We start from the raw sequence: 23,407 nt of genomic DNA on the forward strand, positions 1-23,407 counted from the left end.
ACAAGGCCACCTTGCTTTCATATTCCACAGATCTGTCACTTGCCGTGGAACTTTATAATTTTGCTATTCTTTTCATTTTCTGTTTTATGGGTTTCATACTGTAGAACATTTTACAGTGTGTAAATGTAGTATATGTGGTTTAGTGATTCATATTATACTAATGGGGGTGTGGAATCATTGGAGGCAACTAGATTAACAATTAACAAAGAGGCAAGATAATGTAGCAAGTTTTCTGTCATCACCCTCCTGCTTAACTCCAGAAGTTATGACTTTCATATTTAATAGAGCCTGATTATTTACCTACATTTCAAGTGTGTCATCACCTTATTTTGCTTTTGTATTTACAGAATGATACCCATTCAGTCAAAACACCCTTTATATCAAATTTAGAACATATTAGGAATTTTCATTTTATTTTAAGGAGTATGTTATGTTTTACCAAGGATTATCGGTTTACGAAGAATGAAGTTGTTTTTTAACAGTCGTTTTTTTCTCCTATTGTTCTGTTATGAGGTAGGGCTGTGTGTCTGTGTGTGTGTCTGTAATGTTTAAAAATATGAAACAAGAGTGTCACCAAGTAGCCAGAATACATTATTATTATTATTATTATTTTCTTTTTTGGTGCTGGGGATCAAACTCGGGTCCTTCTGCTTGTGAGGCAGGCGGCAGAACCACTGAGCTAAATCCCCGGCAGACTACATTATTTTTACATGTTGGTTTTTCTTTTTTCCTTCCTAAGTTCAATTTAGAAATTTTTAAATAGTTCAGCATTTTCATACTTACTGATTTTTTTTTTGGTTTGTTTGTTTTTTTAATTTTTTAATTTTTTTTGTTACCGGGGATTGAACTTGGGTCCTTGTGCTTGCGCAGCAGGCGGCGAAACCACTGAGCTAAATCCCCGGCCCCACTTACTGATATTTTTAAAAAAGATTTTACTTTTAATTGTAGTGGTTTACCTTCTTCGATGATATATTGTTTGACAGTAATGCTATAAAATAACTTTTTTTTTTTTTTTTTTTTGGTACCAGGGATTGAACTCAGGTCCTTGTGCTTGCGCAGCAGGTGGTGAAACCACTGAGCTAAATCCCTGGCCCAATAAAACAACTTTTATTCATTTAGTTCAGTGGTTCGGGTGTTTACTGAGTGTGTACTGTATATAGGGGACTGTGTGTATATCACTAGTTTACTGTCTAGTAAGTGAAATAAATGCACAAGCAGATAATATACATGCTCAAGTTGTGTACAGTGCTGTAGGGAGATGGGAACACTTACCAGTGTGGTTCTAGAAGTTTCTTCTAAGAGCTCATAATGTGAGCATTAGAAGAAGAGTTAACCTGAAGAGTTAAGCTGAAGTTAAGCTGAAGTTAAGCTGAGTTAAGCTGGAGAGTTCACCAGGAAATGAGCCATGAGGAACACGCTCCTGCACAGGGAAGAAGATGAGCACAACTGCATCAAACATGGTGTGGAGCAGTATTAATAGGTGATTCTATATGAGCTGAGGAGCTGTGGATTAAATTCCGAAAAGGATGCATTTTATTGTTAAATTATAAGATGTCTCAGAAATTTGAACCTGGTAGGGGAAAGGGGGCTAAGGAAACCCAATGAGAGTATTGTTTGTCTTCAGTGTAAAGGATGACTTTAAAAAAGACACTGGAGATAAAATAAGAAATTATGAATATCTGAATTGGAAAAGGGGAGTTGGGATGGAGAAAATCATAACTTTCAGTAAATGCTTACGAGTGGAAAGATTAGCAAGATGTGTTTGTTGCTGTGTGAAAATGAGGAGAGAACTATGCAGCTTTTTGGGTCTGTTTGCTGTGTATGTAGTAGTAATTCCATTATTTGATATCGACAATATAGAAGGAATGGTTTCCAGGGAGAAGTGGCCTTCAAAATTAAGATTGTCTAGGGCTGGGGATTTAGCTCAGTGGTTCCGCTGCCTGGCTTGAAAGAGCAAGGTCCCGAGTTCAATCCTTGGTACCAAAAAAAAAAAAAAAGATTGTCTAAGGAGAAGATGTCAGACAAGAGCAGAGATCTAAGGTCAGAACCCTGAAAGTGATGAAAAATCAACTTTTAACATGTTCATAATGGGGCTGTACAGTAATTCATAGGCCTTGTCAGGCAGCCTAAACCATGGTTGTTATGTGATGATCATCCCATGCATGACTGTACCACTTCTACCACCAAGCCACCTGATAAGATGGACGTGTGTACCACCCATGGCTCAAGCCAGTGGGAGCATGTTAAAGCAGTTTTGAGTGCTGGGCATGGTGGAATACCATGTAATCACAGCTACTCCAGAGGCTTAGGCAGAAGGATCACAAGTTTGAGAGCAGCCTGGGCAATACAGGAAACCCTATCTCAAAATTAGAAAATAAAAATTAAAAAAAAAATAAAGAGGATTGAAGATGTAGCTCAGTGCCTGAGTTCAGTCTTCAGTACTTCAGTCACCAGTAGCTAATGCAGCTAAGTATTCAAGTGTAGAGTTTAAGGTATCACTCACATTTGGTTGTAAAGGGTTGAAGAAGATGGAAGTAGTCTCCATGTGGGTAGATAACTTGTTAAAAAGTACTTAGTTGAGCAGGAAAGTGGAGAATGGTGTTAGCTGGAGAAGGACATGGCTAAAGGGAGATGTTTTTATTAGCTTAAGTTGGTTAGTGACTTGGGCATCTTTGTAGGTTGAAAGGGTAGACATTAAAGATACAAGGCAGAAAAGGGAAACCTGACAAAATTATGAAGAACCAAGATGAAGACCACTGATGAGAGGATCAGCTTTTGACAGGAGAGAAGCCATATATAAAGAAAGGAAAGATGAAATGAGGAAGGAGTTCAGTAGAGGTAAATTGGGGGTAGCGGGTTCTAGGGATGGCACTTGAGGCAGTTCATGCTGGATGACTGCTATCCTTTTCATTGTTTTTAGGAAAGGGAGGTCAATCGGCAACAATGAAGGGTTTTGGGCTAGTTGCAGAGCTTTGGGAGAATAATCAAGATATGGAATAGCTGTTGAGGTAAATGAGAGATTGTGCTTACAAGTGGTAAGTAAAAATATTGAGTGCAGTTGAAAGCAGAGTGGAAATTAGAGACTGTGACACTGTACTGGGGCCAATCTCTAGGTTTGAGTAATTTCTCTAGGATAAAGCAATCCAACTGTATCAGTAAAGAAATCACAGTTTGAAGTTAATTCTGGCTTTTGGTTGACTAAGTTGATGTATCATCAGTATTGCAGGGGTGGAAAGCTGTTAGTTAGGCAGGCAGGGCAGTGAGGGAGGCTAGGTTTAGGATTGCTAAAAAATAAAGGAGACTAAAAGTACCCAGGATTTGGAGATGGATAAGAGTAAGAAAACTTAAAGATGAGACATTGTGATTACAATGTGATGATGGAATAAAATATTCTGATGAAGGGCACCTCCAGATAGCACATGGTAAGGTTTAGGAATTAGGTGGTTGGCTGCAATGTATTGTGAACATATAGGACATAGGCAAGGGATTGCAAATTCACAGTATCATACAGATTATCCACTTGAATTTTGAAAGTTTATCATAATTTGGATGAGATGTGTGGCAACATTATGAATGATGTCATCTTTAGGGATGGTGAAAACATTATCAGGAAGTTGGTAAGGTAGGGTGCCATGGGATGGTATGAACTTCAATGAGTTTGTTGAACTCCACCCCACCACTGTTTCTTAAAGGCCAGAGGATTTAAAAATCCTATCCAGGCTTGGTGGTACATACATGTGATCCCAGCATTTAGGAGGTTGAGGCAGGAGGATTATAAATTCACGTCCCCAGGGACAGCCTGGTGAGACTGTGTATCAAAGTGAAAAAGGGTTGCCAGTCTTATTGGTGCATACCTGGGATCCCAGCACTCAGGAAGCTGAGGCAGGAGGATTGCTGCAAGTTGGAGACCAGTGTGGACTGCATAGTGAGCTCAAGGGCAGCAGTCTGAACTATATAGTAACACTCCCTCACCTCCCCCCACCCCCCCACTGGTGGTATAGCTCAGTAGTAGAGCTCCCTTGGGTTCAGTCCCCAGTACTGGAAAAAAAAAATCCTACACTTCATCTACTTCAGGACCTTGAAATGGGGTTATCAGTGTGCACTTTTACTACTCAGGAGCTTGAGGGAAGATAGAATTTGTGTTCAAATGCCAGGTTTTAGTTGGAGGGATTTTCTTAGGAAGAGGCTGAGAATGTACAAGTACTTACAAGATCACTTTAACTTCCTATATTGTATTACTTAGGTATACTGAAATGCAGTTGTTGTATATAAAAGTACTTGCAACTTTTCCTAGTAAACAGTCAATGTAGTTACTTAGCTGCAATGTTAATGCCCCTGACTACTAGTAAAAATAACTGGTATATAATATTTGTAAAATTCAAGCAATAAATGTAAATGAGTGCCAGATTAGAGCTGCTGCTACTTGGTACTAGCTCTCTTTGCTATTTAGGTTTGTAAGCCCAGCAAGTCCTGCTTCAGAGGAAAGAACTTTAGATTTGAAAACTGAAGTCTTTTCATTTTTTTCATTGCTCACAACTGTTTGAAAGCAGTTTGCAATCTCAGGGGCCAGGTAACAATGTGGGACTCTGGAATGAAGAGCCAATGATTTAATGTAATAGCAGCTTGTCTGATAAACTAGTTCTCAACCCTGGCTGTCTTTTGAATTATGTGAAAGGCATTTAGCAAAATACTTGCCTGGGCCTTATACTTATTGATCTGATTCAGTTGATCTTGCGTGGGGCCTGGGCAGCAGTAATTTTTAAGAGCTCATCAGGAGATTCTAAGTGTAAAGTTTGGGAACTCAAGGCATTCTAATTCAGCTCATGTTAAATGATAGTTGTATTTTTATATATCACTTTTTTAGAGGTAAGGTAAGTAAGCACTTCTAATAAACTCTTTAGGTTTCACAAGAAAAACACACAAGTCAAGGTGTATGTATAGCTCACAGGATCGTTTTAAGTATAACCACAGTCCAGGTTAAGAAAGAATATTACTTGTCCTAGAAGCTTCCTTCCTCCCCTGTTCAATTACATTGTTCTTCCTCTCCAAAAGTAATCACAGTTCTAACTTCAAAAGTAGTCTTCGCCGGGGATTTAGCTCAGTGGTTCTGCTGCCTGCCTTGCAAGTGCAAGGTCTCGAGTTCGATCCCAGGTACAAAAAAAAAAAAAAAAAAGGCACTCTTAACTGTCAGCTGAATGACTTGGGCTCTGAAGAACTGGCAGAAAAATTTTGACTTTATGCAGTTACATTAATATACTATGGAAAATCAGATTTGAACCATGTTGGAAGACTGGTGTTAGTAAATTAAACCAGTGTGTTGGTCAGCTTTCTGCAACTGTGTCAAGACACCAGAGGCTTATCTTGGCTCAGTTTTGGGGGCTTCAGCCCATAATCAGTGACTCCATTGCTTTGAGGCCTGCAGCAAAGCATGACATCTTGATGGGACACGTGGTACAGTGAAACTCATCCCCGTGACTATGACACGAGCGAGGGGCAGAGACCAGTGTCTCACAGTCCTACTGGAGCATGCCCTTGTCAACCTAAAACTTCTCAGTAGTTCTAGTTCCCATGTTGACCTACAGCTTCCCTACCCCTGAAAGGATTCTGCTGTCTTCCAGTAGTGCTAAGCTGATGACTGGGTATTTAATACACAAGTCTTTAGGGGGACTTACCCAAACCACAGTACAGTACCAAAGTGTGTGGGAGTCAGAGCTGTGTTGTAAGGTGAGAGTTGCTGTAAGTGGAATTGTATGAGATACCTTCCCCCCCCTTTTTTGTGGTAATAAGGATTAACATAGGATCACATTCAAGGCAAGCATTGTACCACTGAGCTACACCCCCCGTCCCTATGTTTAAATTTTTTTTTTTTGTACAGGGGATCGAACTCGGTTACTTGAGCTTGCGCAGCAGGTGGCGAAACCACTGAGCTAAATCCCTGGCCCTAATTTTTTATTTTGAAACAGGGTTTGCTACATTATCCAGGTTGGCCTTAGTCTTCCCTGTACCTGTGATTGAAGGTGTCCATCACTGTGCCCAACAAGATACTCTTGTATCAGATTTCTTTTAAACTTGATATTTCTCAGTAGTCCCTTCATTTTCATTGTTATGTTCATTATTTTATTACATTGTTCATTATCATAGAATGTAGCCTATAGTCTCCTTGTATAATTTAAAAAGATCTATTTTAGTTGGGCATGGTAGTGCAAACATGTAATTCCAGCACTCTGGGAGGCTGAGGCAAGAGGATCCCAAGTTTGAGCTCAGCCTGGGCAAATTAGTTATTTAGATATCCAATTTCAAATAAAGACTAAGGATATAGCTGAATATGAAGGCCCAAGGTTCAATCCCCAGTACCACCAAGACAAAAAACAGAAAAAACCATTCTGTTGTGGTTTCTTGGTTTTGCCAACTTAGTTTGTACACATGCACACAAACATTTCTCTTGGGTGACTCTAGGAGTTGAATTTAAAAGTTTTGAACAATTGCATTAATATATAAAGTGCTTATTATATATTTGGTAGGCATTTTTACTCTTATCTGTCATTCCTGTTTTACAGATGAGGAAAAAAGATGCAGGGAATAATTAACTATCAGACCTTTTCAGTAGTAAACAAATACTACAGCTAGTGTTTGAACCATGGTGGACTTGCTCCAGAACTTGTACACTTAATGCTAGAACATATATGGACTAAAATAATGAATGTAACGTGTTTTTTGAATGTTTTGCAGAACTGAAGGAATTTTATTTATATATTTATATATTTATGGATGGATAGGTGGTAGTAGAGATGATGTATATTTGCTATCATTGCGCTACACAGAAGAGTCCTCAGCACAAGTGTTAGAAGACAGGACTAAGTTTCAGGAGTAAGCATTTTGAAGAGAGCTTGGACATATTAGGCAACTGGCAGGGACAGACTGAGCTCATGGAGGTCACAAAACAGGAAATTTTATTTTATTTTTATTTATTTATTTTTGATCTCCTGGAAATCTATTTGCATCTGTTTTGTGGATTCCATTTGTTTCCTATGTTGGAATTCCATCATGTTCCTCAGCTCTTTTATTCTTTTATCTGTGTCCTCTCTAGATTTATTAATCATGTCTTGCACTACGAGCACAATCTCTGCTGTTATCTAAGGAATTATTTCTGATTTCATTTTTTCCAGATCCTCTTTTGTTGCCAGTTCAGGGAGTCCAGGTGGTTGAGTATCAGAGGGTTCCATCTCATTTCCCTTTGGGGTTGCTGTAGGTGATCTGGAGGTCTGGTTTTGAGACTTGTTTATGTGTCTTCTCATTTCGACCTGGGGGCGAGGTGTGTGCTGTGTGTCCCTGTCCCGTGTCCCTGTCCCGTGTCCCGTGTCCCGTGTCCCGTTCCCCCGCCTCTTTGAGCTGGGAGCGGTGGAACAGAAGGCGACCTGGAAGTTCCTTCTCTGGGCCAGGAGTGGTGGGACAGATGGCGGCCCAGAAGCCCCTTCCTCTGGTCCAGGAGTGGCGGAACCTTTTTTTTTTTTTGGTACTGAGGATCGAACTTGGGACCTTGCACTTTTGAGGCAGGCGTGGTGCCACTGAGCTAAATCCCTGGTCCAGGAAATTTTACTTTTTGAAGTTAGACATCTATTATAAGAACTGATTAGTCCCAAGAAAGCTCTAGAACGTTTCTGCATATTTCAGAACCTGATGGATTAAATTCATAGGAAAAATATATACCCTGGTTTCTGAACTTTGGAACTGCTGTTGGCATTTGTTTTTTATTGTGTGGTGGTCTTCTGTGGGTTCTAGGATGTTTAATATTGCCACTGACCTCTTTAGAAATTGCCTGGAAGCAAAATCTCTGCAGTTTGAGAACGAATACTCAGGATCCTCCTACCTCAGCTTTTAAAATGCTAAGATTACAGACAAATGCCGCCATTCCTCATTTTTATATTTATTTTGAGTATTTTTGGTGTTTATAATTTGGAAGAATAGGTATTTAGGCTTTAGAGTATCAGAAGTTCAGAGCAGGAATGATACAGTATCAGTGAGCTGATAATGGAAAAGTTGTTTGTTATTCTTCCTTGAGGTACATGAGTCATTACTAGGGACAGTCTCCATTAGCCAGATCCCTGCCTGAGTTGCAGGATAGGCTTTGGAGAGCTAGTGAAATGAGAGAAAGTGGCATAGAACACCGGAAGATCTTTTTAAAAATTTAAAATAAGAAACTTGAATATTTATATGCTAAGGAAAATATTTAGTTTCATAAGTTTTTATAGCACTTAGAGTAATTTATTTCAGAAATGGTTTGGTTTTCATTTGAATGGAAACTACAAATGAAGGGAAAATAACTTAAAAACTGATTTTCTCATTAAAACTAGTAAAATAGGGGACTGGGGATTTAGCTCAGTGGTTCCGCCACCTGCCTTGCAAGCGCAAGGTCCCAAGTTCAATCCCTGGTACCAAAAAAAAAGAAAAAAAACCAAAACAAAACTAGTAAAATAGATTTAAAAATTTCTATTATAAAATAATATCACATGAAAGTAATTCATAACAAAAGGAAAATGTAGGATTGAGTTTACTAGGGATGAATTTACTAATGAAGGCATTATTAATTTTTCTGGTGAATTGTACGTTTAAAAAATTTATTTTACCCTCAGTTATTGAGCCAAATAGACGTAAATCCAGTAAAGAGGTTTTTTTTTAGATGTAAAATTAAAACAAAAGGTTACTTAGATTGCCTTTAACCATGTTACTGTCCCCAATAACCTCCCCCCTCCCCAAGGTCTAGTGGTGCATGTCTGTCATCCCAGCTGCTCAGGAGGCTGAGGCAGGAGGATGGCAAATTTGAGACAACTTTTTTAACTTCATGAGACCATGTCTAAAAATAAAAAGTAAAATAAAAGGGGCTGGAAATGTTCAGTGGTAGCACCCTTGCCTAGCAGGAGGTAGGCCTTGAGTCACGTGGACTTGGAGTTTACACTTTATCTAAATTCATCATACATTATATTTATATAATGGAGGGTAAAAATTTTAGAAAATTAGGACCCAAATGTTTCATAAAATTAACCTTATGTGTACTATTAGTACTTTGTGCACATTGAGTATCCTTTTTTCAAAATGCTTGAGATCGCCTGTGTTTGAGGTTTCAGACTTTTGGATTTTGCAGTATTTGCAGACTACTAATAGAGCATCCCTAATTCACAAAACCAAATCTGAAATGTTCCAGGTCTGAAACTTTTTTGCGTGCTTAACATTGTGCTTAGAAAACTTCATATTTTGCAGCATCCTGGATTCCGGGTTTTGAGATTCAGGATGCTCAACCTAGTATAGAACACCCAACCTAGTACAGGACGCCCACCATTAGTCATAATAATGTTTGTGTGCTTCTGTTAGTGATGGAAAATTAAGCAGTGATTAACATTAAGACATCCATCTGTGGGCTGTATTGATAACCTCTACTTTTTTCCCTCCCTCAAAGATGTAAACACTCCCGGTCAACATTTGAAACCTAATACAAACTACATTCAGTAGTTAGGTATTGTGCCAAGAAAGATGAGGAATTAAGACCACTCCATAGCACTGTGTGAAATTGAACCTAGAAGTCAAATATTTATAAACACAGATGCATACATTGGGAGGGGGAAAGAGAAGGAAAGGGAGAGAGGGAAAGAGATTGCTTCAGACCTTTAAATCTCTAGTAATTTGTGTGATAAAGCTCAAATATCTATTTACTCTCATTTTTACTACTGGACAGGATAATTTGCCTATCCAATAGAAAAAAAATTTTTTTTTTTTTCCCAGTACTAGGGATCGAACTCAGGACCTTGCACTTGCCAGGCAGGCATGGTGCCACTGAGCTATATCCCCAGGCCAGAAAAAAAATTTTAACTTTAATGTCTTAATTATTTAGTGAAATGACATTTTCTGTCTTCTATCAAATTATCTTTTTTTGTTGGTTTTTGTTGAGGCAGGGTCTCACCTTGTTCAGGCTGGCCTTGAACTTGTAGTGATCCTCCTGCCTCCACCACCTGAGTTTCTAGGATTACAGGCGTGCACCACTATGCCTGGCTTCAAATCATCTTTATAGCTTCTATTTTTTGTTGATGTCTTCACCTTATTCATAATGTTTTTGTTAGCATCAAACTATTATATAAATTATTGAATACTAATATTTAGAACTTTGCCATTGGTATTGGGATAGTCAGTATTGGGATACTCATTTTTAGTATATGTGCTGCTGAAGCGAGCACGGGATACTCATATATATATATATATATATATATATATATATATTTTTTTTTTTTTTTTGGGGGGGGTACCAGGGATTGAACTCGGGTCCTTGTGCTTGCACAGCAGGTGGCGAAACCACTGAGCTAAATTCCCAGCCCTGGGATACTCATTTTTAATTGGAAATTTGTTTTAAACTGAATTCTAATTTTTGGCATAGGCCTTTTTTTTTTGAGCATAGGCCTTTTTAAGATACAGTTTATATTTAGCATTTTGATGCAAAATTGTTTCTTTATATATTTATGGATGTTTAGTATTTTAGTTTTTTTTTTTCCTTCATGGAGACTTTTTTCTTCTGTCTCTTGTTTGTAAATATTTAGCTTTTTAGTCCACCTGAATTCATCATGGTATGTGCTATATGGGTTTTTTTTTTGGTACCTGGGATCGAACTTGGGTTTTTGCACTTGCGAGGCAGGCGGCGGAACCACTGAGCTAAATCCCCAGCCCAGTATGTGCTATATGAAGGAATCAGTCTGGAAATCAATTTTAAGTCTTTCTCTAGAGGCTTTTATCACTATGGCCTGGTTTTACACTTAGATAAGCAAGATTTCATAGTTTTACTTTTCTGGGTGACTTGTAGCTGTCAGTGAGTTGTACTGGCGTGCCTAGCTGTTTGTTGTTACAAACCCTTTACTGGTTTAATAGAAATTATACTGGGGTAATACAGTTGATAGCGAACATCTGTTGAACGCAGTGTTGGCTCTAAACACTACTGATGTACTATTTCTTTTACTCTTCCTGTAACCTTGTGAAATACTATTATCCTCACTTTATCGATGAGGAAATCAAGACATAAGGGGGTTAAGTAAGCTGCTTACTGTTGTAAGCTGTGGAAAAGAATCAAAGCCAGGCAGACTGATGCTACTCCTTAAACTATTTCGAAGATAATTCTTCAAATTATATTCAGGTAATTAAATAATAATGAAAAATTCATGTCCGTTGGCACCCTTGAGTGTAGTTAATAGTTACTTTGCAAGAGTCTTTGAGTACAGGAGGCTGGTTCACAGAGGGCCCTCACCCTTCCTTTCTTTCCTTGCGGATGCTTCCCTTAAGCCCTGTATTTTAGAATAGAAATTTTTTTCTCTTTATTCTTTTTGTACTATTCAAGATCACTGTCTTCTACTTACTCCCTTTCTCTCATTTTTCTCCTCTTGACTTTGGTTCCTCCTTTAACATTTTAACAGTTTTGTGTCTTGAATTATTAGTTTCCCCTGATGAAAATTAGATTTCTCCTTCAAACTCCAGGTTTGTTCAGATAAATCCCTTCCATCAAAGTAAAATCAGTTTCAGTTCCCTTCTGTCTTCCCTTTGTGAAGCTTTTTTGTGAAGAAAAGTAATGACTTCATTCTTTCAGATATATTTGACAATCTGTTTTTGTTTCCATGCTTTTACTGGTCACATGACTCCTAGGTCTGAGATGGGTCTCTCCTAGCCTCAACCCCTCTCACAAGCCCCATTTAGAGCCCAGGCTTGCTCTGAGCCAGGGTTATTCTCCATGGTGCCTGTCATACAGTGGGCAGTAAGTACACATACACACACACACATATATATGCCTGAAAAAATAAGTTAGCTAATATTATCAAAAACGGTACTTAGGATCTTTACCTATTGTGATATTTTTACATAACTTGGTTGGCAGTAGGAGAGGTTGATTGGAAGGGAGGAGAGACAGTACTCTTCTGCTGAACCTGACCTGTGCTCCAGCGCCACCCCTGGTCCTCCCAGCCAGCCCAGGCCACACTTACAGTTACAAATTGGGCTGTGATTTTACTGCCATCTGGTGTCGGCCTCTGGAAGCTGTAGTTCAGCTTTTCACTAGTTTTCAATGGAAAGAGTCAGTCTCCTCTGCATGTGGGCCAGCTTTCCTCCATCAGCTAACCAAGTGTTCAGTAAGGCCTGATCTGATTTAAATGTAGGAAACCTTTATTTCCTTTCATATAATATTCTTTCCTTGGCTTCCAGGAATATGTACTCTTGTCCTTTTTTCTCTTTTTCTTTTTCTTTCTTTCTGGAATATATACGCCTCCCTCCCTCCCTCCCTTCCTCCCTCCCTGTGGTTCCACAAACATTGTGGAAGAATGAAGTTGTAAACCAAAGGAGTTAATTGGAAATAACAATAAGACTAGATCTTGAATTTCCCGGGAGGAGTCTCAAATGGGTGGCTGCGTGGTCCCTTCATCCAGAGCTAATTATAGATACATGAGTTGGCTACCCAGCTGTACATGAACTTCAGGCGCAGCTGCTGTCTGAATGTGGATCTCTTTCTTCCATCCCCATCTCTCACATCAGTTTTTATCATTTCAGTACCGTGTCATGCTAGAATTTTGGAAAGCCACTTGGCATTCCCCATCTTTTATACTCCTTAGTCAAATATTCATTACTTCCCATGGAGTTGAAAAGATACGTTCTTGTGTGTGTAAAATTTGTGACTCCATCTAAGTTACTCTTTTTTTCTCTTGTCTAAGTAGACTCCTTGTTTCTCTGCATCTTTTTTGGGGGGGGGGTTGAGACAGGGTGTTGCTATGTAGTTCAGGCTGGCCTTGAACTCACTATGCAGCCTAGGCTGATCTTGAACTTGTGGTGACCCTCACCTCAGCTTGCTGAGTACTGGGATTACAGGTGTGTGCCACCCCGCCCAGCTTCTGCATTTATTCTTGACTGTATGTGTTGTGTGTGCTATATGTGTTATGTACATTTATTTAATGTCAGCTTTTCCTCACTGGCTAACTAGTGATGTTGGTATGACCCTATGGTTTTAGCAACTAGGTTTCACTCTATTAGAATTTTATAATATTTTATTTTGGTATTGATGTTCTGTATGAGTTCATTTATTGTAAATGAATTTTAGCTTGCCTTTTTCTCAGGAATGCTTAATAATTGTCACTGTAGCAGTAGTTTTTTTTACTGAACTTCATATTCAACTGAACTTTAGGACAATAGCCCATATATATAGTGGGAACTGTTAATATACTTACATTCTTTGCTGAGATTAGAAATTCCGTGTCATGGGCTGGTAATTCAGTAGTAGAGTGCTTGCCTAGTGTGCTCAAGGCCCTGGGTTTGAGCCCTCAGACCACAGAAAGAAAGAAGGAAATTCCATGCCTTTGATTTATCTGTCAGTCTTATGTCTGAAATTTAATATTATTTATATTTTAATGAGTACATTGGTTAAACATCAATTAAATTCCATTTGACACTGAGTGTTCCTTTAATAAAGGTTCATGGCTTCTTGGTTTTACTGTATTTGTCAACTTTTCTCATTGCTGAAAAAATACCCAGCACATACACCTTAAAGGGGAGAGGTTTAGTTTGGCTCGTGATTTCAGAGGTTTCATTCTGTGCTTGGCTGGTTCCAAGGCAGAAATAATCCTTGTGGAAGAGCTTGGTGGAGCAAGCGGTCCCCTTCATGGTGCCCAGGAATCAGAGCACTGCGTGCCTGAGAGACCCCTCCAGAGGCACCGGTGACCACCCCCACTGGGCCCTGCCTCCAACAGCACAGCCGTCAGGAACCCTGGATCCAGCCCCCTGCGCAGTCTCTTCATCCAGCCAGGTGATTTAGGGGTGGGCAACAGCCTGTGTACTCAAGGGTACAAACTCAGAGCACAAATTTAATGGAATATAGATCAAGATTTCTCAACTTGGCAGTATTCCTGTTCTGGACTAGATAGATTTTTTTTTTTTTTTTTTTTTTTGGTACCTGGGATCGAACTCGGGACCTTGTGCTTGTGAGGTAGGTGGTGGAACCACTGAGTTAAATCCCCAGGCCTGGACTAGGTAGATTTTTTTGTGTGTGTGTTTGTGTGAAGGGTTTCTGGGGATTTAGGATTTTGTCCGCATTCTTGGCCCCTCACTCCCAGTGCTGCTCCCCTCCCCATGACAAACCCACGTCCTCTAGATGTCAATGTGCCCTGGTAGGGTGGGGACCAAAAAACCAGGAATATAACACTTGTGTATCTCTTGTTTGAAATGTTTAGGACCAGATGCTTTCCAGATTTCAGGTGTTTGGATTTTAGAGTATTTGCATACTTTACAGCCTGAGCATCTCTCATCTGAAGTGCTCCAAAATTTAAAAAGTTTCTGAGTATGATGTTAGTACTCAAAAAATTTGAGATTTTGGAGCTTTTCCCCTTAGGGATACTTAACCTCTGCTATGCTGACCTTGAAGGGTTTCATTTGGGAAATCTTTTGCATTATTGGCCTTTGAGAATATGGTAGCTGTGTTATATTGCTATGGTGTAACAGTAATGGCAAGAGAAGTAGAAATTATGGTACATGGTTTTGTTTTTCACATTTTAGAACTTGTGCGTGCTTACAGTAAAATACCTTTATATTTAACCACTGAAAAAGTAGTGTATTCTAAATCATATTTCATTGATCCTTTTTTTTTTTGGTACTGGGGATCGAACTTGGGACCTTGCGCTCGCGAGGCAGGTGGCACAACCATTGAGCTGAATCCCTGGCCCTGATCTAGATTCATTTTGTTCACTCCTTTAGCAGTTAGAGAACCAAGATTGCAATTTAAAGGGTAGCTTCTAATTAGACCTTTTTCCACGTGTTTGTATGCATGGGTTGTAATCAGTTTTCTTTTTTCTTCACAGGGACATGAGAGATGGCTTTAGAAGGAAAAGTTTCTACTCTTCCCATTATGTGAGAGACCGGTCTCCTCATAAAAGGGATCCTCCTTTTTTCCGAGAATCATCTGTAGGCCGAAAGGACTCTCCACACAGCAGATCTGGCTCCAGTGTCAGTAGTAGAAGCTACTCTCCAGACCGAAGCAAAATGTACTCTTTCCATCAGTCTCAACATAGAAGTATGTATTTGAAGACTTTTCCTTTTTCTTTCTCAGCCTCCACTGAAGGGAGTGTACTGAGTCATATTGCTTACTAGGTGTTGTCATAGGTACTCTTTTCTATGAGACTTTTTAGTTTGAAAATTTCAAACTGCATTACAGATATCTTCTTGAAGTTGGAGTCTGCATGATATCTCATCTTCACATTTGTCAGCATGTAAGGGACCTTTGTAATCCTGTCTGAAACCTGCCCATTCCCATGTTTCCTGGTAACGCCTGTGCCAGGCCAGCCTCTCCAGCCTTCTGTCCTTAGATGATACCTTTATGTATCTGATAGTCTGATTTACTTTCGAAGACCAAGGATCTGTTTTAAATATCTGCTGTAACTTTATACAATTCAGAGCTATAGTGTACCGTAAGTTCATTCTTTTCCAGCCTCTGATTTGTGGCGGGGAGGGTCAAGTGGGGAATGCCTGTGTGTCCATGACATTCTGTGTGATCGAAGATGTGGTCCTGGCTGAGTTGCTTAGTGTATTGGAATAGAAACAAAGGGGAACTCTTTTCTAGTTAAAGCATTCTTACACAGTTTTCTCTAGACATCACAGCCTGCAGTGAGCTCATCCACAAAACCTTTTCTTATTCCTTCTATGTGCAAGGCACTGTGTTAGATTCAAGGATGTCCCTGTCATTAAGGAAGTAGCACGTGTGTTTGTATTTTCTACCAGCTAATGACAACTTTATCAGTGTATAAATGTATATAAAATGGGAGTTTTATACAAAAATGATGTGCCAGAGTGAAATCACTTGCCACAAAGATGCTGTTAAGGGGAGAGCTTGGTTCTCACTCTGGAGATGGGAGAACATGCCATGCAGGATGTACATTTAGATTTCTACACGTGCAGAAGTGCATTCTAAGCAGAAAGGCTTGTAAGCTAAGATGCAGAAATCAGAAATTCCAGGGTGTTTTCCTTTCCCTTTAAACTTCCTTCCCATTTACTGTGTAAGAGTTTTAACCTGACAGCCTTTGCCTCCTGCATGATGAGAGTGGAGTGCACTTATTGTCCACTTCCTTTGTAGCTCTTGCCAACTCTCTTGTTTCGCAGATCTTTGACAGGTTATAAAACCACATGTCTGAGTGATCCTGCGGAAGGTAAGGCTACCATTGGAAAGATTGCAAACAAAAATAGCTGTAGGGAACAGGGAAAGGGGATGTTACTAGAAACTCTGCAGTGAGTCCTAGTCTCCTGGAGCCAGGGCAGCACAAGGTGAATTAATTTATTATACAGGAAAGGTAGAAAAAAAATGAGTCGGAGAAGAAGCTGAGCTTTAGGTCTGATCAGTGCTGATCTGGGTAGCAAAGCTGAAAGCCTCCGGTTTACCCACCTTTTATTCGGTACATCAGGAGAAACAAATGTAACAACTTGTGGAGAGTTCAGTACTTCTGCATAAACAAGGTGTAACAAATGACTTGCTGAGAGTTCAGTACATTGGGATAAACAAAGTAACAATCCGGGAACAATGATTAACTGAGTAGATGAACATTTTGTTCTGCCCATGATGGTGTAATCTTGTCCTGGAGAATCACAGCATCACGGGATCATTGAGGTCTCAGTTGTAACCGGAGGCCAAGATGGAATTATGTCTCAAAATGCCATAGCTGGCCTGTAGGCAGGAGAACTAGGCCTAATCAAATGATTTTTCCCTATTATTATGTAGCATTGCTCTCAACACATAGCGACATACATATGCCTGCTTGCTGAAAATGTGCTTCAGACACTTCTGGGAAAGTGAAGTTGTACTGTCCGCGCAGTTCAGTGTTAACAAGTCCTTTCTCCTTTGCTTTTATTCATCCCCCACCAAAAAAACAAAATAAAACAAAACAAAACCTTCAAGAAGGTATCCTCTAAAGTCTAGTAAATATTCTTATGGATGGACATATCTAAAACTAGCCAGCTTTTAAGAATTTTCCCCCAAATATGTATAGCTTAAGTGCAAATCCAGTAATGATTAAGAGGAAGAAAGCATCTGAAAACTGATAATGAAACAAAATATAAAGAAACAAAGTATAAAGAAAATTATAAAATGGATACTTAATATTTTCTTTTTAAATAGCTTATAGTGAATCTACTAATGGTAGTTATTGGTGAATTAGCCTTATTTTTCCATTTGTCCTCTAGAAGCTTCTGATGGGAATCATCTTCTCTTTATTTATCTGCTTTTGGTTGCTGCATGGCGAAAGGTGTAAAATCTTGAGATGAAATGTGAGCCATAGTGTTGAGTTCCTCTTTCCATTTTCACTATATTATCCTTGTCCTTTGAAGTTTGCTGCTGCTAGTATGTCGTGTGATAAGAGGATAGCAAAGCCAGTTGGGGGAAACTGAGTGAAACAGACCAGATGACCTTCTGTTGCGGGCATATTTATTTTCTTTAGTCCTTTTAACTTTCAAAGTCAAGTTCTTTAATCGAGATTTTAAAAGTTTATTTTGATAAAGCTCTCTTTCAAGTTATTTAGGTTGATTTCTTAACTACTTAGGTTGTACTAAAGGAATATATTCCTTTCATGTTTATAAAATGCTTCACATATTCATGATATCAGTTCTTATTAAAATCTGATGTTGATGGCATCTTGCTTCAAAAGACAGAACTTCTTCCATTATCAGTAGTTTACTCTGGATTAATTAGTAATATGTTAAATTTAGTTTTCTAATGTAATTGAAAATTTAGGAAATCTTTAAAGTGGTGTTCTGTTTGTTTGTATCTGCAGTTCTGGGGATCAAGCTTAGGGTCTTGTCCACTTGAGGCAAGTTCCCTGCCACTGAGCTATATCCTCAGCCCATAAAAAGTTTTTGTAAATATAAATAATAGGTTAAAGTAACAGTTGTCCTATTTCTTAGGCCCTAGTTTTTCTAATTCTTTAACTTTTTTTTTTTTGGTACCAGGATAAAACTTGGGACCTTGTGCTTGTGAGGCAGGCGCCTGATCCACTGAGCTAAATCCCCAGCCCTCTATTACTTTTTTTTTTAAATGGAGACTCATTTTATTTTATTTTTTTTATTTGGTAACAGGGATCAAAGTCGGGTCTTTGTACTTGCGAGGCAGGCAGCGGAACCACTGAGCTAAAGCCCCGGCCCTATTACTTTTAATTTTTAAATTTTTGTTTGTACTTTTCAGAGTAATTTTACTTTATAATAACTAGTTGTTTGGCCTTAGTAACCTTTGGAGGTTTGGCTTTAGCATCTATTAAAAGTAATCCTTTATAGTTCTTTTTCAAGACAGGCTCTTGCTATATAGTCCAGGATGGCCTTAAACTCATAGTCCTTCTGCCTTGGCCTCCTGAGTGCTGGAATTAAAGGCATGTGTCACCCACCTCTCCTGGCTCTATTCATAATTCCTATGTACCTCTAACATCCCTTTGTCCTTCCAAAAGCCACAGAGTGATTTAACTACCTTTCTACCTCAAGTGCCTGTTTCCCATTTTGTGTTTACATACACACGCACATGCACAGCCCTTTTGCTTTTTCAGACAGGTCCTGTGAAACTTTGCATCACTTCATAGTCTCCTTCTGAATCAAACTCCTGTTTTCATCTTGTACTTATAAGAACTTTTTAACTGTTAAGGTTTCCTGGCTAACCTGGACATGGCTGTGAATGCAACATTTAGGCCTTTGGCTGTCCTTTTTCCCATGCTAAAGCAGGTTGTCCTAATCTCATTTTCTTATACTTTTATCATTGAACTTTTATTCACGATAATAGAATGCGTAAGAGTGACACCAGAGAAGTGTGGCACACTCATTCTTAAGTCCTTCTGAGAAGCTTGCTATATTCGAATCCAATCTTTCCACCTTTGTGTAGCTCCTTGGAGTAAAAACATCTTTTCCTGTAACATCTAATTAATATTATATATTAGGGGGCGGGGGATTTAGCTCAGTGGTTTCGCCGCCTGCTGCGCAAACACAAGGACCCAAGTTCGATCCCTGGTACCAAAAAAAATACTATATATTAGTATTAGGTTCATATAAAGATATTTCTTCCTTTGTTTATTGTAACTTTTAATGTGTTGTAGTAATAGTGTTACAGTCTTTTTTCCATATGTAAATAGATTTGGTAACTTTTGGTATTCCTTTTATTAGATATGGTTTCCACAGTTGGTACTTTACTGATTTTTCTTGTGTTCATTTTAAACTGGGACATCTAAAATGAGCTTTTATTTTGAGAGCTATATTTTATTACTGACACTTACTGAGATTGTAGGCACATAAAACTTACTTTCATATGTAGTTCTAATAGACAAAATGCCCCCTAGCCTGTACATTGTTCAGACACAATTGTTTATAGTTGCTACATTTATACAAACATGTATAAATGTAGATATATGAATGCTAACTTTCATCTTATTAAGTTTACTTTCTTATTCTCTAGAGATACTAAAATTTCATCTAGTATTCCTCAAGCATAGTTCACTTTTGTCTGCAAACTAAGTATGTTTATATATTTTATATTAATTTTTAATAATTTAATTGAGTGGCATAAGGGCCAAATACAGAATCTGTAGAGATCTGTATATTAATTGCTACTAAATCAGCATTGGTTGCTTGTGACCCCCCCCCCCACTTTTCTGTTGTCTTTATTTCCACTTGAGGATCTCATGGAACACCTTGTCAACAGCTTTGTTGATAATTTAAAGTTGGAAATCATTTCCTCTGTTAAAACAGTGATATAAAGTTTGCATTGCATTATCTTATAGGGATGGTTATGTTAGTACTTGTGAGCTACATCTTTACCCTGAACATCTGCTAGAAATTAATGTGAAATTTATCAAAGATGCTGATTTATTAATGAGGCTACGTAGTATTTTGAATTTTTAAAATGCCATTTCTATGGGAGATTTACACATTTACTGCTTTTAGCTTTTTCAACTGCTGTGACTTTGGGCCTTGCTTCTCTTATTTCTTTTTTTTTTTTTTTAATTGATACCGGGGATCGAACTCGGGTCCTTGCACTTGTGCAGCAGGTGGCGAAACCACTAAGCTAAATCCCTGGCCCCTCTTATTTCTTGGTAGTAGCAGGTATTTTAAAGGAAGACTATTCATCTGCATCAATTATTTTTAAAAATAACTATTCTAAGATAAAGCGTACAAGAATTAAAAATATTTTGAGAGTATATCTAGAAAATCAGAATTCATTAAAACCTTGTTATAATAGGAAGTGTTCATGTCCTACGAGCTGTTGGCTATAAGTAAATTTTTTTTTTTTTTTTTTGGTACCAGGGATCGAACTTGGGTCCTTGTGCAGCAGGCATCAAAACCACTGAGCTAAATCCCCGGCCCAGCTATAAATAAATTTTGAAGTCTGCTTGAATGTTTGGATTTTTTTTTTTGGTACCAGAAATTGAACTCAGGACCTTGCACTTGTGAGGCAGGCACCAGAACCACTGAACTAAATCCCTGGCCCAAATATTTGGATTTTAGCTGAAACACTAATAAAGTTTTAACATTTAATTCTGCTATAGAGGAGACTTTTCAGTGGAGATAAAAATTGATTATGGAGAAAAAACCTTATCATTAGATCTTATACACTAGGAAATAAGGAAGAGAGAATAAATCCATTCTCTTGGTAGCTAAATATCATAGTTTCTTAGATTAAAAGCTGTATTTATATACAATCTCTATTTATTTATTATTTTAAAATAGAGTCTCCCTATGTGGCCCAGGCTAGCCTTGGACTTGTCATTTTTCTTAGCCTCCTGAGTGCTAGGATTACAGGTGTGCATCACCATACCCAGCTTGTGTATTGTCTCTGAATAAACAAAAATATATTGAGCATATACATTTTGTCAAACAAGTCAAATCTCTATCCTGTTTTCTTTATGATTTACAGAGAGAGACATGCAAATAAGTGATTAAATATGCAGAAGCTTTTTAGACACTATCTGAAGAATGAGTAAACTTTGGTGGAAGAATACTAGTGAAGAATTAATTGGCATGAGCTGTGTTGTTTGCGGACCCTGAAATGTAATTTAATATTTTCCTGAAAAGTCTTGGGTTGTCGATCTAGGGTATTGAATTAAATTCTCTAGTGTTATTTGAGAACATGTTCACTCATAAGAGAGCTTCTTATATGAGTTTCGAGGCTGAATCTGTTGGCCAAGTATGGCGAGCAGCTCAGTGGGATTGTAAACTTCAATATCAGTAAAGCATCAGAGTTGCAAAGTTTAAGGAAAGAAAAGCTTTATTGGAAAGGGCTGAATAGGAGAGGATAGATAGCTTCCCCAATAAGAACTAGAGCAGGAGGAACTGGAAAGGTGGTAATAGGTAGGCCCTTTGTTCTGGGGTGCTTTTATAGAGCGTCCCCCTAACTTGCCATAACTGGATTGGCTTCCCGGCATCTCTGTGTCGTCTGTTCCCATGGCCTATGTGCAGGTTTTTTTCTTTCTGTTTACTGACCTACTTTTCAAGGCAAGGGGGTGCCTTATTCATGGTTAGTCTTGAGTTAGTAAGGGGGCTTGGCGTAAAGGGTATTGTAGTCTGCAATTATATGATGAATATAGTGACCATAGGATGGATAACATAGTGACCCTAGAGTGAGTACATATGTGTGCGTGTGCGTGTGTGTGTGTGTGTGTGTGTAGGAGCTTTCCCCTCAAGTTAGACCCCCATCTCCTTTCCCGCTTATCTGTTGGGAGATGGGAAGGGATGGCTATTTCAGCTTGTTGGCTTCATGCACCTGGCCGCCTCTGCTCTGCCTGTCGCTCTTTTTCCCTCTCTTGAACTACAATGCCACCCGTATATCTTGGTGCTTTTTCTTACCTGGTTTTTTAACTTTCTCTACCTCCACACTTGACATGCTGCCCAGGGGAATCTTTTCTAAGGAATTTTAACTCCTTTTAGTCAGGATTAGCTAAAAGACCTAATGAGGCCTCTATTCTATTTTCTTGTGAACAGACCCCTGTCCCTACAAATCCTAAGAGTACAGTGATAGATTTTTGGGTATGTGAATGATGGAGGTTCTAAAACAGCAATCCTTAAGGCCATGGATGCAGGAATTTTATAGCCTCCTTGTTTAGTATGTTCTTTCAGTAGCCAGCATTCATTTATAATGTATACAGATGATGAAACCTTCTATACGTTTTTTAAGAGTGAGGCTTTGTAGTTTTGGCCAGTGGGTTAAGAGAGAGCACTGATCACTGGTGTAGTTGCTAGTGTTTCTAGTCAATAGGCCTTTACTTCAGCTGGTTGTGGCTCTGAGTTCCAAGAGATACTCAGCTTGAGAGTAGCAGAGGTGGTGCGAGGCTTTCTCTACCTGTATCTTTTCTGTCATTTTTGGGCATCTTTGATAGAAGAGCACTCTTCTTATGTTCATACTCATCACGTGCTCCCCATCAACTGAGCAGCGTCCTGCGCCCTGTTTAAATTTTTCTTTGAGCCAAGGTCACATGAAGTTGCCCAACTTGGGTTTAAACTCGCCATCCTTCTGCTTCAGCCTCCTGAGTAGCTGGGATTACAGATGTTTGCCACCACACTGCTGTTTTATACTTTCTTGAATGAACTGGTAAATCTCTTAAGAAATAATGTTCTTCCTAACTAAAAGCTCCAAATTCCAATGTCTTTGTAATCCAGAAAAACATCATTTTCTCATCATTTGTATAATTTGGAGCATCATTTTTTCATATTTTAATTTGTTTCAAAACTTCAGCTGTTTGAAGAAGAAATCTATGCTGTAAAATTTTTTTCTTTGAATTCCAAGTATTTGTTTGTCCCTATGTACCCCACACTCCTCTGAGAGTCAAGTAGTTTCCAAGATAAAACCTCTAACATCATCTCTACTGATTTGTTTTATCCTGTAGTATCCTTTATTTTATGAATGATCAGTAATTAATAGCACTTGATAGGGTTGAATGATATGGATTAACTTTATCCTTGCTTTAAGCAGGAAAAAAAATATCTGGAAGAAAGTAGATTTTGAAATATTATATTAGCTTTATAGTTAGCAGCTACATTCAGAGAGTCACCAAATACTGTGAATCTTAACATGCTTTCTTCTCCAGTTTTTGGTTTCACCTCAGTGGTAAAAAGTTTGTACTGATATGTGGAACCAGTTCCTTCACTTACAATGTGGCTGCATCCTTATGAGCCCCATCATAAGTTGCAGATATTGTTCTTTTGTTTTGTTTTGTTTTTTTGGTACCAGGGATCAAACTCGGGTCCTTGCGCTTGCGAGGCAGGTGGCGGAACCACTGAGCTAAATCCCTGGCCCCTGTTGCAGATATTGTTAAGAAATGCATTTAATACACCTAATGTAGTTGAACTCCATAGCTTAGCAACACAGTAGACTATACTTTTTCCTTGTGATGGGTATGGA

At 38.7% G+C, this 23,407-nt stretch overlaps 1 protein-coding gene across 20 annotated transcripts in view; it reads left to right on the forward strand.

Moving 5' to 3' along the window:
- Pphln1 (periphilin 1) overlaps positions 1-23,407 on the forward strand; it is a 150,800-nt gene that overhangs the window by 51,321 nt on the left and 76,072 nt on the right. For all 20 annotated transcript variants that reach the window (XM_087200201.1, XM_087200202.1, XM_087200204.1 and 17 more), the window contains one exon: positions 14,859-15,070. In XM_087200201.1, the coding sequence (XP_087056327.1) occupies positions 14,859-15,070 (212 nt within the window). The remainder of the gene's footprint in view (positions 1-14,858; positions 15,071-23,407) is intronic.

The sequence above is a fragment of the Heterocephalus glaber genome, unplaced genomic scaffold (genome assembly GCF_053883595.1).
Source record: "Heterocephalus glaber isolate CG9 unplaced genomic scaffold, H.glaber_assembly_v1.0 deba00001733, whole genome shotgun sequence".
Lineage (NCBI taxonomy): Eukaryota > Metazoa > Chordata > Mammalia > Rodentia > Bathyergidae > Heterocephalus > Heterocephalus glaber.